Genomic DNA, 18,150 nt, shown 5'->3' with positions numbered 1-18,150 from the left:
CTCATGGGCTCCCATCTCTTTTGAGTCAGATCTGTACTTAGAACCCATCAGAAGAGGTTTTCTTTCCACTAGGTACTTCTTGCCATGGGGATGTGATGGAGGGGCACTCATCCCATACCACTTGTTAATGGGGTCCACTCCTTGCAGTACAACAAAAGGTGAAAGCCTTGCCTCCAGAAACTCAGGTGGAAGCTCTTCACCCCAACAACATCCAAACCTGGCTTACAAAGATTATTCAGCAAAACAAATATCTAGCAAACACCAATGTTAACAAATCTGACAGCCAAGAGGAAATGAGTAAATTCAATGAAAGATACACACTACTGAAGCTAAAAATAAAAGAAAAGAAAATCAATAGTTCTCTATCAAAGAATGTGAATCTGTGGTTTAATAAATTCCCCCTCTGACTTGGGTTTTAAGAAAACATGGAGTAGCAGGGATGGGATTTGCTCTTCTACCCCAGACAAGAAAAAGCCATAAATGTGGTATAAAACAACATTTTTCCAAGTTTCATAAGTAGCAGAGGAGAGTAAACACAGAGAGGGAACAAATGAGGAGACCTCAAAGATGGTCCCATTTCACTTCCTGGAGATTTGCAGATGTAGCACAGTGGGGAGGAGGTCAGACAGCCCAGGGGTCGCCCTGAACTGAGGAGACTGTTGGAAAGTCAAGAATGTCAAAGTGGCTGGAGTTCCCAGGACTGAATACTGTGGAAGGTAGAGCTGCACAGAGGAAGCACCCTAGAGGGTCGCGGAGGACTCCACAGTTGGAGTCCACAGCTGGGTGCAGAACAGCGAATGCTTGTGAGGACAACACTGCAGGTCAGGGAAAGAACCTCCCCAGAGAGCTGATGGAGAAGTATCTGTGCACAGTCAGGGCTACAGATGGTTCTCACCATCCCGAAAGGACAAGCCACACACTAGGGGGAGACCTGGTGGAATACACAGGAGAGTACTGTGCCAGTGGTGGGGGACATCCAGCCCATGTTAGAAGTCTCTGGCTACTTCTTACACAGTTTAAGAGCAAGTCTTCAAAGCTGGAGCCTCTCCCAGAGTTAATCCTTCCACCCAGACAGGTCCTGTGCATGTCCTCAAGTCAAAGAAGCAACAGAAAAGAGAATAAAGGGGATTTAATCCCTGAACTGGGACAACAGAGGCCCTTTCCCCAGAGAGGGAAAAAAAAAAGGGCTCTCTCTTCGGGCAATGGTCTTTCCCTATTGCCACTCATTGCAGCTTTGTCACTGGGGCTGACCTTGCGTCAGGGCTGGGTGAGAAAAAGGAAGAAGAAAAGGGTTTTTTTTCCCACACTTTGATGTATGAGGGGCCTCTCTTCCTGGCCCTTTGGCTAGAAGGGGGTGTTTCTTTGGGGGCTTTTGCCATATGCTCCTGCTGTGAAGTTCAGAGAAGTGGATCTTCCTTTCATCCAGTCAATGCTAGGGAAGAGAAGAGGAAAAAGAACTCCTTAACACTGACCCCCATTATGGGTAATTAATTATTCCAATGTTAACTCATCTCATTTCACATTCTTTTTTTTTTTTTTAACGTTTATTTATTTTTGGGACAGAGAGAGACAGAGCATGAACTGGGGAGGGGCAGAGAGAGAGGGAGACACAGAATTGGAAGCAGGCTCCAGGCTCTGAGCCATCAGCCCAGAGCCCGACGCGGGGCTCGAACTCACAGACCGCAAGATCGTGACCTGAGCCGAAGTCGGACGCTTAACCGACTGAGCCACCCAGGCGCCCCTCACATTCTATTCTTAATGCCTCAGAGTCCTCACATACAAAGTCTTTATTTTTGGTGCTCTGCTCAGCATGTCTACTTGTCATCTCTGGGTGAGACTTTGGAGGATTTATTCCATTTTGACCAGTGCCAGAGGTCAACACCAAACTGTTAAGCATGCAGCAATTCTTGGAAACTTCCAAGAGATGAGAGCATCATCATATTGCTTTAAATAATCCCTAGGCAATTCTTTGAAATTTAGGATAGTTTCTTCACTACTACATCTTCACAGAAGTGAATTTAATTGCCAGAATATTACCTCTCTTCCAAAAGAATCTTGAGTAGGGAGAGAAGAGGAAGGGACGGAAGGAGAAAGGAAGGGGGAGAGACAGAGATCGATTCCTTCTTTACACAAAAGAAAAAAAAAAAACCTTTTTCCTTGTGATGAGAAATCTTAGGATTTACTCTCTTAACTACTTTCCCATATACCATGCAGCAGTGTTAGCTATAGTCATCATTTTGTACCTCACATCCCTAGAGAGTTTGACTCTACTGTCTGGCTATTTTGCAAACTTCTAAGATCTAAGACTGAAGCATTTTTTGAAGTGAAATTTGACTGTTGGCCATTTGATATTTTATGTGGTTGAGAACTGAGGTTGATTGAGGTTTATGCATCCTCCAAAATGTATATATGTATATTTTTACTATATGTAATTTCTTTAAAAATACTGCAGTATCCAAACATCTGGGTCTTATTGTCTGTATAAGTATCACTCTGGTAAAAATTGTCTACATTCCTGGAATACTGTGCTCACCACCAAGAATGACCTACAGCAACACTAGGCAGTCAAATTATATACAATCTATATCTTTTCAGTTAAAAGTCATTTCTGACCCATGAATCTGAACAGTAACATAATTCATTTCTTTATTCAACAATATTTCTCAGCACTTCCTATCTTACTGTGTCTACATAATCTTAACCTTTGTTGGTTATATATATAGCCTTTGCTTTTAATAATTTTGACACATTCCTTTTTTAATGTTTTATTTATTTTTGAGGGAGTACAAGTTGGGGAGGGGCAGAGAGAGAAGGACACGATCTGAAGCGGGCTCTGTGCTGATAGCAGCCAGCTCAATGTAGGGCTTGAACTCATAAATCATGAGATCATGACCTGAGCCAAAGTCCAACGTTCAACCGACTGAGTCATCCAGGTACCCTGACACATTCCTTTATTTATCCAAATATTTTGTTGTATCTCTCACGTCCCCAGACTGATGTTTCATTCTTGGAATGTGCTATGAAGAGGAGTGACATTGGCTGTCCCTTCTAGTGATTTGCAAACTAGAAAAGAAGATCCAAATTCTGTTGTGACTTTTACAAAGGGAAGGGATAAGCTGTTGTTGAGCTTTGTTATAATGTGACCTAAACTAGTCCAGTAAACTGAGAACTTATGGAGGGGGAAGTTAGCCAGATGAATTCAGGGAGAAGAGAATTCCACATGATACTGAGTTTTGACAAGAACTGTCTGGAAGGAGAATCCTCTGTGCTCTGTGTTCATCCATTTAGCTAGTTTCCACATCAATGCATTCTTTCACCTCTAGCAAGCCCAGATAGCAAATGAAAAGTGAACATATCCCACACAATATAATAAAAGCGAGTACTTTTATTTCAATAAAATAGAAAAGATAAATGTACATCCTTCACAGTGTCACCACTTTAAAAAATAATACAACAAATGTATCCCCTGAAGGTAAAATGAAGTTCAAGACCATTAGCATCAGTGATTTTCCCCACTCAAGAAGTCACCAGGATAGAACCCTCCCCAGCTATTAAAATTGCTAAGACCTTGGTCAGGTTTGTGAGCTGTTCCTGATCATTTGGGTCCATAGCAAATGAAAGGTCTGAGAGGGAAGGAGAAGGAACAGGAAAGGAAGTTACAAATGAGGGAACTTTTGGCAACATTAACAAAGCTTACTATACCAAATTCATAATCTAAAAACACCCCTACCAAGCCCTGGGGTCTTGGAATGTAGTGGCGCAGTGGCGGGGAGGCAGAGAAGAGACGGCAATGGTCATCCACGTTGACACACAGAAGTAGAAAGATACCTTCAGAGTTGAGCAGCATGTCATGGCGTTTTGTCCAGGATTCCCTGCAAAGTCCTATAATCCAATTCTGAGAGTTTCCCACATCCACCTCCCAGTAATATTTGCCAGAGGTGAAGGTCTGAGCTGCCCAGGAAGGCTTATACTGTGAACTCCCTGGACTGTGGGGCAGGTCTTGATGGTCGGGACAGCACTGCAAACGTCTCAGGTCTTCAAACAGAGGCACACGGTAATTCCTTATCTTATCATCAAATGTAATATACACTTAAGTAAAATGAAAACAGTGAAGTCAAAGAACAGAGTTTAAAATTTCTGTGGGACAAGTGCAATAGTGTTCTAGCAAATGCTGAACAACCAAATCTCTAAAACCAAACAAAACTGGTTTGTTTGCTGGGAACACTCCCACACCACCATGGCCAGTTTCAAGGTACTTACCACTTAGTAATTCCTCGTAAAATTCTGGAACATGTAACAGCTTTCATGGCAGAGTCCACACTAACTGCCCCAGAACACTCCTTTATCACAAGTGACTATATGGGCTGTGTGTCATTGGCAATCCAGAGACCCATTCGGGAGAAGGGGCTTCTTGCCTAAGCAAGTAAATCTCTATTCATACAACTAGATGAAAAACAATTCTGAGAATACTTAAAGATGTAGGATGGCAGGATCTGGTTTTATTCTCATTAGCTCATTGAAAATTTGGGAGCCTGCTCATTGATGCCAAGTAAATACCAAGATGGCCCTTCACTCAAGCTTTCTCATTTATCAACTTGCACAAAATCAAATAAATATAGTAACAGTAATAAATATTATATATCATTTCAAAAATATGATACTGTTATTCTTATTAGTCTTAAATAGTGATAACTTTGTCCAAACACAAAGATGTAACATGTCAACAAGCAAAGGGAAAAGAAACTGGAAATCCATATTTGCCTTTTTTTTTTTTTTTTTTTTTTTTTTTTTTTTTAAAGAAGTGGTTCCTTTCTCTGAATTTCTAACTCAGGCATCACGGACTGGGAATCCAACCTATCCCATCCCATGCCTGCTTCTCCTGTCAGCCAGGCTCACTGTCTACTTCTTTCTTAGGGACAGCGAATCCACACAGCAAATCATGTGTTCCATGTGTTTTCTGGATATACCTGTTTTTTATAAACATTTTTATCCCTTTCTAAATCTAAAATCTAATGATTTTTCAAATACATTCACTAACTTAAATTTTTAGATAAACATTTAAATAACAATTTAAGGTGCTTCTAGGAATCTGAACATCTACGTATAACTACAATTAACAACTATAAGTTAAAATACACTGAATGAATATGCAGTTTTATGTGTCAAGTGCTTTCAGGGTGCCTGGGTGGCTCAGTTGTTTAAGCATTTGACTCTTGATTTCGGCTCAGGTCATGATCCTACAGTTCATCAGATGGAGCCCCATGTCGGGCTCTGCGCTGACATCAAACTGACAGTGTGGAGCCTGCTCAGGATTCTGTCTCCCCCTCTCTCTGCTCCTTTCCTGCTTGCCTCCCCGTCCCCCAACAAATAACTATTTATATGTCAAGTGCTTCATTTTTTTAAACTCACTGTAAATTGTCATATAAGTGTTATATTTAATTGTTTTTGACTGCCTTCAGGTATCTAACAATAAAATATGGTTAGTTACAAGGGTTTGCATATTTATCTGCTTCCCAGTTCTCTGCAAAGACTAATAGAGCAATGAGGAGAGGTCCTCCAGGTGTATCTCCTCATGGAGGAAATAGTGGGGTCTCACCAGGGCGCCACCTCTTACCTCGGAAGTTGTTAAGCCTTTCAGACATCCCGGTGATTGTCCACTCACTGAGCTGTGGGTCCACAGGCTGGGGCAAGTGCGCCTGCACTAACTGACTCCTGCAAAGAAACAGAACCACTTACTGACCCCTCTAGTCCTATCATAAGCCTCCCTTGAAGATGCTCCTTCAAAATCCTCACAATTGGGCGCAAAGGGTCAGAGTTTAACTCCACAAACTGAGGGATGTTGTAGTTGTTCTTATATTTTATAACTAGCTACTGTGCTCTTATCACTTCAATCTCCGTAAGATAGATCACTCACAAATGTGTTTTCTCCCTTCGCCTTCCCTATGGAAGGCACACAGCTGTTCTCATTTAGTTCCTGAAACCCAATAGGTGTCAAATAGAGCTTAATAGGGCCTAATATATAGAGCTTAATCTCTGTAGGGGTTTTCATCTTTTTCCCTCCCCTCTCTTCTCATCATCCTTCCATCTGCAGCCTCTCTGAGCTCATTTGTTGTTGTTGTTTTTTTTTAATGTTTATTTATTTTGAGAGAGAGAGAGAGAGAGAGAGAGAGAGAGAGAGAGAGAGAGACACTACAAGTAAGGGAGGGTCAGAAAGACAGACTCAGGCTCCAGGCTCTGAGCTGTCAGCACAGAAAACAATGCGGAACTCGAACCCTTGAATCCTCAAGTTGAGAGGTCATGACCTGAGCCGAAGTCGGACTGAGCCACCCAGACACCCCTCTCTGAGCTTATCTGCCTTTCCTACAGAATATGTGGAATAAGCCTCAAATAATTAGGATTTTGAAAATTAGAGGCAGGAAAAACAGTTATATTTGGCAACTTCTGCATTAAGCCTTGCAGCTGAAACCACACCCTGCTTCAACCCTCACTTTTACCTAAGAGTGGTCAATATAAAACCGAGAAGTGTCTTAGACAAGGAATAAATGAGGGCATAAAGAAACTTGTCATAAAAAGTTGTGGGTCCATCTCAGCAGAAATAACCTGACCACTGTCACCGATGCCATAACTTGGATGGAGGGGCAAATTTACCTTTTCATGATGTCTCCCAAATCCTGTAAAGAGAAAGAGGAAGGCTTAGCTTTGAGCACAAGATATTCCCCTGTTTAGTCTAGTCTGAGGCTATGAGGCTGAACTGGAAAATTCTCTATCTCCACTTTCTTCCTTGGTAAAATCATTTGCCCTTTTCCTTATCCTTAAAAAGATAAGATTTGGTCTTCTATTTATATGGTCTTCTATGTATTATATGATAAAATTATGATCATGATAAAATTTAAAGCAGAAGGTGTTCTTAGAGCAAACAATGGCTCTTTGGTTGTAATATACAGTGAGGTTCACGAAGGGTTTCTTCAAAGTTCTTACAAGGGTGTGTGGGCTCTAAATCTACGATTTCAAAAGAGAAAGAATGGATACATCCCACATACTGACAAGTCCAGATACAAAACTGAATTATGTATTTAAAAGCTGCTTTGTGGCAGTTGGTTAGAAACTCTTAGTAGAAAAAGTGAGATGATTTTTTTCTGGATCTGTTCCTCACATTTCTATATAGTTTTCCTTTTCCTGTATAAGGTGGATGTGACCCTGGATCCCTGGGTTATACTGGAGGAGCAAAGCCTGCTATTGCACAGAGGAGGCAGAATTTGAACTTTGGAACCAGAAAAATAATGGAGGTCAAAAGGGATATGGATCTCAGTGGATATAAATGATTTCCAGCCAGGCTCATGTTCACCCTTCCTCAGTCCTTACCTGGAGCAGGTGCACATCTGCTTTGAGGTACATTTCCTTCAGCTCCTCATAGATTCTTTTCAGGAGTTTCCCCATTTGAAGCATTCTAGCTACATTTCTCCGGAGTCGATGAAAAATTATCTTGCCTTCAATTGCCAGGCTCTCTAAATGTTTTTGCTTTTCTTTGTGGAGGTATTGGTACACCTTAGGATATTCAGCCTTGATCATCACCATCCTTAGATTTACAAAACCCTGAAGTGACATTGGTTTAATTAGGTCATGTATCTGGACAGTTTTACTCTTCTCTCATTATCTACAGTTTGCATGCTATGCCCAATGTTCTGATCTTAGTCTGTTGTGCTGCTTTTACAAAAACGCCACAGACTGGGTACCTAATGAATACAGAAACTATTTCTCACAGTTCTGTGTGCTGGGAAGTCTACGATTGATGATGGCAGATTTGGTATCTGGTGAGAGTCTACTTCCTAGATAGCCATCGTTTCGTTGTGTTCTCAAATGGCAGATGGCCCAAGGGACATTTCCAGGGTCTCTTTTAGATGAGCACTGGTCTCATTACTGAGGACTGTGGCCTCGTGACCTAATCACCTTGCAAAGCCCCCACTCCTATTACCACCACCTTGGGGGTAAGAGTTTGAACATACAAACTGGGGGAGGAAGCAATTCAGATCATAGAAGTACTACATACATTTTTAGGTCTTTCTCCTTCTAAGAAACCACATATTTGGCTTCTTTCTTACCTTCCTCCCTCCTTCCTTTTCTTCCTTTTCATTTATTTGTTTGCCTGCACCACTGCTTCCAACTACTTACTCTCAAACTTCCATATTTTCATGTGAAAATAGAAATTTAAGATCAAATTTTGTTGTTTTACAGGATTCATAACAATCTCAAAATCATAATCCATTCTTCTCAATGCTTGTACTTACAAACTGACTATCTGCTCTCAGGAAAAAGCAACAATTTGCTTTCTCAGGAAAACAGAGGACATCACACCTGATCTTTCTAAATTACCTCCATTCCTTACACACACTCTTCCACCAGTGCTGGGCTCTGCCTGCCTCTTACTACCGGGGCTAAACCCACCTCCTCTTTACTGGTCCCCCTGTCTTGTCTTCTCAGAGATATTACTGGTCTACATTACTATCCCACAAACTAGTTCTTGCCTTGCCTTCATGTCTCTGTGTCTCTCTCTCCCTTGTCCTATGGGCCTGTCTCCATTTTATTCTCTCATTCAGACACTTTTTCACACTCTCTTTCCCTTTCTTTTCACACAGCTTTTAAACATATACACATTTATCAAATTATTTTGGAAATGTCAAAACTAAATATTGTTATTATAATGACTTTATCCAGCTTCTATGCTAACACTTTCATTGCCATCAAAGCCAGACTTAGTGACCAGATGTGATCAAACTCACTGTGCCCAGGGATGCAATTTTCAACTATTCATCCAAGCAATGAGTCTTCCCTTCTGTCTCCTACCCGTTCCTGAACCACACATTCCAACAATAGGTTCCAACCAAGAGCCTATTTTTACTAAATTGAAATAATATGATTCATTCTTATAGTACTTCACCTTCTTTCCACATTTGATCTTGTTTACTACTCATTTCTTTTACTAATCTCTTCTGTCTCCTCTGCTCTGGGAAGCTGCATTCTCAGGTGCTCATCTCCCACCATCTTCTAACAACCACTCAGATCTCTGCCCAGATGTAACCTTGGCAATGGTTACACCAGCACATCCCAGCCTGCACTCTTTATACCCATTTTCTGCCTTCATTTTATTGCAAGGACTTCATAAATGTCATATAGCTTAAATTTTACTTCTTAAATTTCTGGATTGAGTTCTCTCATTAGATTATAAACTAATGAGGTCAGTGATTTGTTTCTCTTTTTGTCCAGTTATATATCTCTTTGTTGGCCTAGAACAGTGAGCAACATACCATAGGTCCTCATATGAATGAATGTTTCATCAGAAATCCATCCTAAACAATCAAGCTAATGTTCTTATTCCCCTTTGGCACTCTCACAGCACCATGTACAGATTCCTGTTCAGTGAAGTATTATTCCCTCATATTGCCTTTTTATAGGTCTCTAGGTCTCCTCTAGTACTGCTCAAGTTCTTTGAAAATAATGGTGTCATTTTCTTCTTTAGATCAGGTTCTCTGTTCCTCTTTGTGAATCAATAAATGACACAATCAAAAATCCTTAACTAGGCATTTGCATTCTTGACCTGGCTATGATTACATTTCTAGCCACACTTCTCACTATGTTCTGCTTCATACCCTATCTACTAATCAGTAGGTCCAGCACCGAGATCTCAAACAATTCCATGGGTTATCTGGTTTGTCTCATCTTTAGTTTTCTTGTCCCTCAGAACTCTTTGCCATCAATACACAGGAAATTAAATTCTACTAACTTATTTTATCACACTGATGTTTTACTGGTTTGAGAAGCTTTTGTTAACATTCAAAGTTTACTAAGTTCCTATGGAAGTCTGTATTTACCTCCACCCTACTGATCATTGCATTCTGCCTTGTGAGAGTGCATTTTCTTGTCCCTGATAATGTATTAGTGGCACATATTGCTTTATCCAGAAAAATCAGGGAAAGGCTTTTAGTTATACAATGGACTCAATGTGAAATCCTGCACTGAAGGTCATGTTTTCATACAGTTCTTATATGTAGCTCTTTTTCTAATCATCTGGTCAGGGAACATTATGATTTAACTTAGGTTCTTCCACTGTCAGTTACCATGGTATCTGTCCCAACCTGGTCCAAGGGAAATAGGGCTTCCCACTTACCTGCCATACTCTAAGTAAGTTGTACTCTTTGTTTATATTTCTCTGATTTCTCTGCCTGTTTTTCCAAATAGATTTCATTTGCATCAGAAGTTTCTCCTGTAAAAGAACTACAAATTTGAGCACTAGAAAAACAAATATGTAATTTTCAGATACCTCAAAAAGTGATAAAGGGATAGACATGAGAAAAATAAAAAAGGAAGCAGAGATGTCAGTGAGTTTCTTTGGGAACGCAAATAAGTCACAACTGGGAGGCTGACCAAAAGTAGAGTTCCTGAATTTGGAAATGAAATCTATTATCTGAGGAATCTAGTACTGATATTATACGTAACATGGAACATTTTCAGAAATGAATCTTAATTCATATTAATTTTGAAATGATAGCCATCACGTTTTCTATGGCATGATTAGAACATATTGAAGAGCCTTATTGTCATCATGGCAGAAGTAGCCAATGACTGTCAACTGCCACTAGAGATTATCCACCTGGCCAGTTACACTTAAACACCAGCACCCTCTTCAAGTCATCATCATTCCTCTCCCCCAGCCTAATAGAATTTAAACTTCAGAGGAGCAAGGATGTTTGTTTAGTTTCTTCGGTGCTGTATCCATAGGTTTTAGAACCATGCCTGGCAGATGGTGTTTAAAAATTCTACTTGTTTAAGGCATAAGAGAAGAAAAATAAAATCACTTTTGCTCATTGCCTATCAGATACCAAGTCCTCCACATTTCACATGCATTCAGAGGCAGTACTTACCCTGCAGTGCTCAGCAACCTGTGAAACTGGACAGTGTATGTGAGTGGTATGCCCTGGCGAATGAGAGCATTGCAAACACAGCAGGCTCTTGTCAGTTGGACAGAAGATATTCTTCAGTGCTTGGTGTATCCAACACATCTGCCTGGCAGACCTCGGTAACTTCTTGGCAACTGATTCTTTTTTAGCACGAGCTTGTCCCTCAGCAGAAATAATGCTTTTGAAGTCCATGCGTGGAGATACTGCCCTGCATACAGGGCAGCGGGTGGGATGCTGGGCATCTTCCCACAGGAGGCAGAGACACGGAGTACAGAAGCTGTGTCCACAGTTAATGGTGACAGGGTCTGTGAAATAGTCCTTGCAGATGGAACAGATAAGCAGACTGGGGGCGCAGCGCACAAAAGTAGAATCCATGTTTCTGAGGAAATAAATGGAAATAAAATAAATAAGCTTTTGCTCACTAATACACACATGCACGATAACAGGATGGGTGGTGCTTGGAGTAAGATGGTGAGGCGGAAGGAGAGTCTTCCAGACTGAGAGCCTGCGTCCTTGTTTTCCAGCCATGGCCTCCAGCCCTGCTTTTCAGCTTCCATTAGAAATTCAGGATTTGTCAGCCATGTTGTCTCTTTTACAAAGACATCAGAGGTTTTGGCTCACCCCTAGTCATAGTAGGGGGCATTGTTTTTGTCCAAAGGTATCATGGTTTCCCCTTATTTTCTCTTCTTTGATTGGTTAGCACAGGTATGTGCTCCAATTCTGGCCAATGAAAAAAGAGAAAGAAAGACTCCCAGAAGAGTCTATAAGAGGTTTTCTTGTTCTAGAAGAAACATGGAAGAAAAATCTGCTTTTTCTGTTTCTGGACATTATATGGATACAGTACTCATTTGCATTCCCATTTTATGATATCAAAGTGAACTAGCTTAGGTACAACAGCCAATACTCTGAGCCTAACAAGGGGATGGGAAAAACCTTCTGGATTTGCAAGAATGGCACTGAACACTTGCCTTTTCTGGAGAGGTTAACTCAAAAAAGTAAAAAGACACCATAACAATAATTGAACCTGGCAAGAATCATCAGTAGATGCTAAAATAACTAAGACTTTGGGAAGAGAGTATTTGTATACCAACAAAGTTCTACTAAAAGTATTAGTTCCTAAATGCAAAAGAGAAAATAGTACCTTTTCAAGGTAAATATTTAGCAGATACATTAACCAGGTTACCAAACCATGGCCATGAATTTCATGCATTTATAGATGTGGACCACTTAAGGACTATGGCACACCTGTAGTATCCCTCCCAGAAACATTTAATCTGTAAGTAACCATAGGGGAAAGTCAGACAAATACATTTAGGAGACATTACACAAAACAACAATCCTGGATTATTCAAATAATCTTAGTTTCTTAGGAGAAAATGTTTCGAAATGATTATACAGGAGGTGACTAAATTATGAAAATTAACTAGGATGGGGCATCTTTGACCGTTCCTAGATTAAAAAACCTACCAGCCAATAAGGACATTTTTGGGACATGCAGGGACATGATAAAAATAAGGGGGTCTTTCCATTTCAGCTTAGAAATGTAGAGAGCTGGAAAGCTTGTTGCCACCCTCCTACCACAAGAAAAATGCTAGACAAATGAAACAATGATCTGTGTTGAAACTGTTAGAGAATTGAGGTAGCAAGTCAAACAGCAAAGATAGATTCTGCATAGAGAGCACAAGGAAAGAGCAAAACAGGACCTGTTCATGTTTATCTGGGGCAGATTCCACCGGAGCCCATAGAAATCTCTGTGAAGATAAAGTAGCTTAATTAGCTGCTAAAAACAAAATGTGAGCAAGGATAAGTGTGCAAAGCCCCTTAAGATCATGGACAGATATTTGTAGGGAGCAATACAGCTAGAGAGATGAAAGACATAGGGTCTCTTTGGGAAGAGGACCTAGAGCCAAACCAAGAAGTAAACAGAATATCTTTCAAGTAGTACTCCTCAACTGAGGGCTCCCCTGACTCAACTGGGGAAATTTGGCACTATCTAGAGACAATTTTGGTTGTCACAACTTGAGGCATATTACTGGCATCTAATGGGTAGAGGCCACAAATCCCTTTAAATACCCCGTAATGCACAACACAAGAAAGATAACTCTTACAGCAAAGAGTTAGCCAATTTGCTAACTGTGTGAAGATGAGAAAACCTCTATTAGAGGCACTGGAGGTCTCTGGAACCCATAGCCTTAACACAGTCTTACTTTGGTAACCATAGCCATGACAAACTTCAAACCCATATCAAATATTGACTAGATTAACACAAATCATCATACTAAAGGCCTGGCAGAAGAAACTGTGCTCACCAAAAAACATGAAAAAGACTTATAGTATCTACTGTCATAGCACAGTATCTCCTACATATATATCAGGTATTCAATAAAAAATGATGAGGCATATCAAAAGGAAAAAAAAAATCCACCTGAACTGACAAAGCACTCCTCATAGCCAGCCTTAGATACAACACAGATGTTAGACCTATGAAATGAGGACTTTAGAATAACTATGATTAGTATATTAAAGTCTTTGATGAAATATGTAGACATCATGCAAGAATCATGGGTAATTTCAGGAGAGACAAAAACTGTAAGGCAGACTCAGATAAGCCAGGAACAAAATCTGTAGAAAATGTCATTGTCAGGCCTCATAGTGCATGTAATACAGTCAAGGAAAGTATGAGTGACCACAAAAATAGGTGAATACAAAACACACAAGGAAAACACAAAGAGGAAGTACCATGAGTGGAAAATAAAAACTGAACGAGCAAAGAGCAGTATGACAATATTAAAAGACATAACATATGTGTAATTGAATTCCCAGAAAGACAAGAAAGAAAGAAAATGGCAGAAGAAACATTTAAAGAAATAATTTTAGAAAAATTTCCAAAATTTGTTAAAGTCATCAAAAAAAGATCCATGATATTCAAAAAGTATCAACCAGAAAAAAATAAAAACTGAACTAACCAACACAAAAACCCCACACCTTGGCAAGTCATATTCAAACTGATTGAAAGTAATAACAAGGAGAAAGTCTTGAAGGCAGCCACTGTATTAGGAGGGGAAAAAATTACATACAGAGGAATAAAAAATAAGAATTATAACAATAAGTTTTCCAGAAACTATGCAACAAAGAAGACAATGGAATGATATCTTTAAAGCATGGAAAGAAAACAAGAGTCAACACCCAATTCTATATCCAGTGAAAATATCCTTCAAAAATAGAAGATATTTTCTATTCCAAACAAAGAAAAACAGAGGGAATTTGGGGCCAGTGGATCAAATGTACAAAAAAAAAATACACACAAAATTCTTCAGAGGAAAGCAGATCATGTGTGTGTGTGTATGGGGGGGGGGGGGAACTTGGATCTACACAAAGAAATGAAGGACACTGGAAATGCAATAAATAATGATGAAATGTAAGGTATTATCATATTTTCTTTAATGATAACTAACTGCTTAAAGAAACAGTAGCCACAATGTACTATGTGTTTATGACATATGTAAAAGTGAAATGACAACAATGACATAAGACACAGGAAAGAGAAATTAGGACAATGATAAGCTTTTGACATCACATCTGAAGAGGTACAGTATTACTGAAGGGGGGATAAAATCACTGAAAGATGTCTGTAGGAATACGTTGGAAATATTGCAGGTTTGGATCTGAACCACTGCAATAAAACAAATATTGCAATAGAGTTGAGTCAAATGAATTTTTTAGTTCTCCAGTGCATATAAAAGTTAGGTTTATACTATACTGTAGTCTATTAAGTGTGTGATAGTATTGTGTCTAAAAAAAACCTACATACTCCTTTAAAATTTTTTTAAAATATTTATTTATCTTTGAGAAAGAAAGAGCACGAGAGGGGGAGGGGCAGAGAGAGAGGGAGACACAGAACCCTAAGTAGGCTCCAGGCTCTGAGCTGTCAGCATGGAGCCCAACACAGGGCTCAAACTCACAAAATGTGAGATCATGACCTGAGCTGAAGTCGGACATTTAACTAACTGAGCAACCCAGGTGCCACCCAAAACCTACATACTTTAATTAAAAACTACTTTATTACTGAAAAATGCTAACCATTATCAGACCTTGCAGCGAGTCATATTCTCTGATCACAAATCACCATAACAAATATAATAGTAATAAGAAAATTAGAGACATTTTGAGAATTACTAAAATGTGATAGAGACATGAGGGGAGAAGATGCTACTGGAAAAATGGTGCCGATAGACTTGCTTGACAAAGTGTTGCCACAAACCTTCAATTTGTAAAGAGTCTCTGTATCTGTGTAGCACTACAAAATGAGGTATGCCTGTATTTTAAACTCTAAGACACTAAAAATAATGAAAATAGAGGTATAAATAATGAGTGAGTCACTTGAAGAAATAAAATGAAACTTGAAAAGTAGAAGCATAGACTTCCAGTTTCTGGTGCAACATGTGAGAAGCTCAGAAATCACACTGTGTCCTAACAAATAAAAATCTGAAAAACTGAAATATCAACAACTCTTAAATTCATCAAAGAATTTCCCTGAGGTCAGAGGGCAAAGTGCTGCTTCCCCCAATTGGAGAGGGTTGCATAGGTAGATACAGAGAGTCTCAATTTACCATAGCAGAATTGTCCATGGGACATGGTGCTGGGGTAGGAAACCTGTACTGTAGTTGATGAATGGCTGGAGGCTCAGTGTGGACAAGTCTGAGAGTTAAAAACTCCAGGGGGACTCACTCATAGGAAGGACCCACAGTTTTATGGGTTTCACCTGTAGGAACTTTACCAGGTCCTCACAGTGAATATTGGGGGAAAAAAATCGCTGCTGCTCTGGCAGGAGGAGGGGAAAACTAATCATTTTGAAATATGTCAGAGCATTCTGTTCTTCTTAAAGAGGATTGTCCTTAAAAAGGATTGTCCTGCTTAAAAAGGAGAAACTATTTAACCAGAGCCAACTTCCCTGGGAAAGGGACTACCTAACTCCAGCCCCTCTAGACACTGTTGTGTTAAATCCAAGAGGTGGGGGACTGAGAAGCACTGCTGACCTCCAGGTCACAGGGGCACAGGGACCAGGGACACAGGATCACTAAAAGACAGACCTAATCATAGCACTACAGAATCCATCGTCCTCACCCACCCCCTTACTACCACATTACTGAAGGCCTATTTACTGCAATCCCTTGTGTCCAGTGTATCATGTTTGCTTTTCATCAAGAAACTACGACTAACAAACTAGCATAAAACAGCTTGAAGAGATGGAAGAAGCATTGGAATCAGAGTCCCGTATGGCAAGAATGGTGGAAATATCAGATTACAAAATTAAATTCTAAAACCTATGATTAATATGCTAAGAGTTTAATGGAAACAGTAGACAACATACAAGAACAGACACATAATGAAGCAGAGGGATGAAAATACTAAGTATTTCTAAAAATTCTAGAGCCAAAAAAATATAGTAACAAATTAAGAATGACTTTGGTGGGCTCCGTAGTAAACTAGGTATGGTTGAGGAATTGGAGCTTGAGGATATCTCCATAGAAATATCAAAATTAAAAAACAAGGAGATAAAGGAAAAAAAACACCCTTAGAATATCAAATAACTGAAGGACAAGTACAAAAGGCATAATATACATGTAATGGGAATACCAGAAGGAGAAGAAAGAAAGAAACAAACAATATTTGAATACTGATGGAGAATTTCCCCAAAGAAATATTAGACACAAAACCACACATCAGGAAACTCAGAGAACACCAAGTGGAATAAATACTAAAATTATAATATTTAAACTTTAAAAAATCAAATAGAAAGAAAAAATCTTGAAGGAAGTCAGAGGAAAAAATGCCTTGCTGACAGAAAATCAAAGATAAGAAATCCATCTGACTTTTCATCAGGAGCCACATAGGCAAGAAAAGAGTAGAATGAAATATTTAAAGCATGAGAGAAAATAAACACTGACCTAGAAAGATTCTTTAAAAGTAAAGGAGAAGTAAAGAATTTCTCAGGTTAAAATACAATGGAAAGAATAAAAAGAAATTAAGAGGATATATGACCAGGAACCCCACCTCATGAAAAATGTTAAAAGAAGTTCTTTAGCGGTACATGAGTGGCTCAGTCATTTAAACATCTGACTCCTGATTTTGGCTCAGGTTACGATCTCATGGTCATGAGATATAGCCCTGAATCAGGCTCTCCAGTGGAGCCTGACTGGGATCTCTCTCTGTCCCCCCCCCCCTATTCACTCTCCCCTTTTCTCTCTCAAAATAAACGAACATTAAAAAAAAGATACTAGAGGGAGAAAAAGTTATACATACAGTAAACAGAAAGAAGGAACAAATAAAATTACAGCAGAAAGGAGTGAAGTTGAAAACAGAAAGACAACTGAGAAAATAATTGAATCCAAAAATCAAACAAAAACTTTACAACAAAAGGAAGCTAAATTCTTATATCCCCCTTGAACATAAAGGCAAAAAATCCTCAACAAAACATTTTCAAAACAAATCCAACAATATTTAAAAAGATAATATAGCATGTTGAAATTTCTTTATTCAAGAAAACATGAGGTTACTTCAACATTTCAAATATAATCCATGTAAATTACCTTATTAATTTGCTAAAGAAGGAAAAACATATTAATAGAAGCAGAAAAAGCATCCAACAAAATACAACATCCATTCATGATAATAAGTTCCAGTAACCTAGGAACAGAAAGGAACTTCCTTAATGAAGTGTTTCTATGAAAAATCTCAAGTTGACAACATTCTTAGTAATGAGAATCCAAATTCTTCTCTTCTAATTTTAGGATGATAGTAGATGTCTTCTCTCACAATTTCTATTCAACATTATACTGGAAGTCCTAGGTAGTGCAGCAAAACAAGAAAAAACAAAATGACAAACATTGGACACCTTGTGGGATCCTGGACCAGGGGACAGTGGGCAGGATGGAGGAGCATACTTGGCACAGCACTTGGAGGACATAGTGAAGAACTCTTCCATTGCTGGAGCACAGATTCACAAGGACTTAATCTGGGCTTCTGTGGGACCCTATCAGATGCACATGCTAGAGTCATATCTGTTCTAGCCTAGCTATCAGCAAGGTAACCTCATACCCCACATTCCTGTGGTGTGTCTCTGGAATCAGATAATGGGAGCACTACGATTCAGAAACATGACAGCATCACAGTGGCAGTGTGTGAAATGGCCTCTTAA

At 39.4% G+C, this 18,150-nt stretch overlaps 1 protein-coding gene and 1 pseudogene across 1 annotated transcript; one reads left to right on the top strand and one right to left on the bottom strand.

The window, feature by feature from the left end:
- Nucleotides 1–3,516: 3,516 nt before the first annotated feature.
- On the bottom strand, nt 3,517–11,327 carry LOC132662339 (tripartite motif-containing protein 77-like). Its single transcript, XM_060607817.3, has 6 exons — nt 10,917–11,327; nt 10,163–10,258; nt 7,363–7,593; nt 6,649–6,671; nt 5,615–5,712; nt 3,517–4,089 (listed from the first exon to the last, which is right to left on the bottom strand). The coding sequence occupies exons 1-6, from the start codon at nt 11,325–11,327 to the stop codon at nt 3,596–3,598; spliced, it is 1,353 nt and encodes a 450-aa protein (XP_060463800.2). The 3' UTR covers nt 3,517–3,595.
- Nucleotides 11,328–16,198: 4,871 nt separating this feature from the next.
- Nucleotides 16,199–18,150, top strand: LOC132660572 (ragulator complex protein LAMTOR5 pseudogene; annotated as a pseudogene).

This window comes from Panthera onca, chromosome D1 (assembly GCF_046562875.1).
Source record: "Panthera onca isolate mPanOnc1 chromosome D1, mPanOnc1 haplotype 2, whole genome shotgun sequence".
NCBI classification, from domain to species: Eukaryota; Metazoa; Chordata; class Mammalia; order Carnivora; family Felidae; genus Panthera; species Panthera onca.
Note: the sequence above shows the minus strand (reverse complement) of the source record. Positions and strands in the feature narration are given on the sequence as shown.

Coding starts and splice junctions, on each gene's coding strand:
- LOC132662339 (XM_060607817.3), bottom strand. CDS start 11,327: ATGGATTCTACTTTTGTGCGCTGCGCCCCCAGTCTGCTTATCTGTTCC. Junction 7,594..10,162: donor ACTTACTTAGAGTATGGCAG/GTAAGTGGGAAG, acceptor ATGTCACTTCAG/GGTTTTGTAAATCTAAGGAT. Junction 4,090..5,614: donor AAGGCTTAACAACTTCCGAG/GTAAGAGGTGGC, acceptor ATTTTACTTAAG/TGTATATTACATTTGATGAT.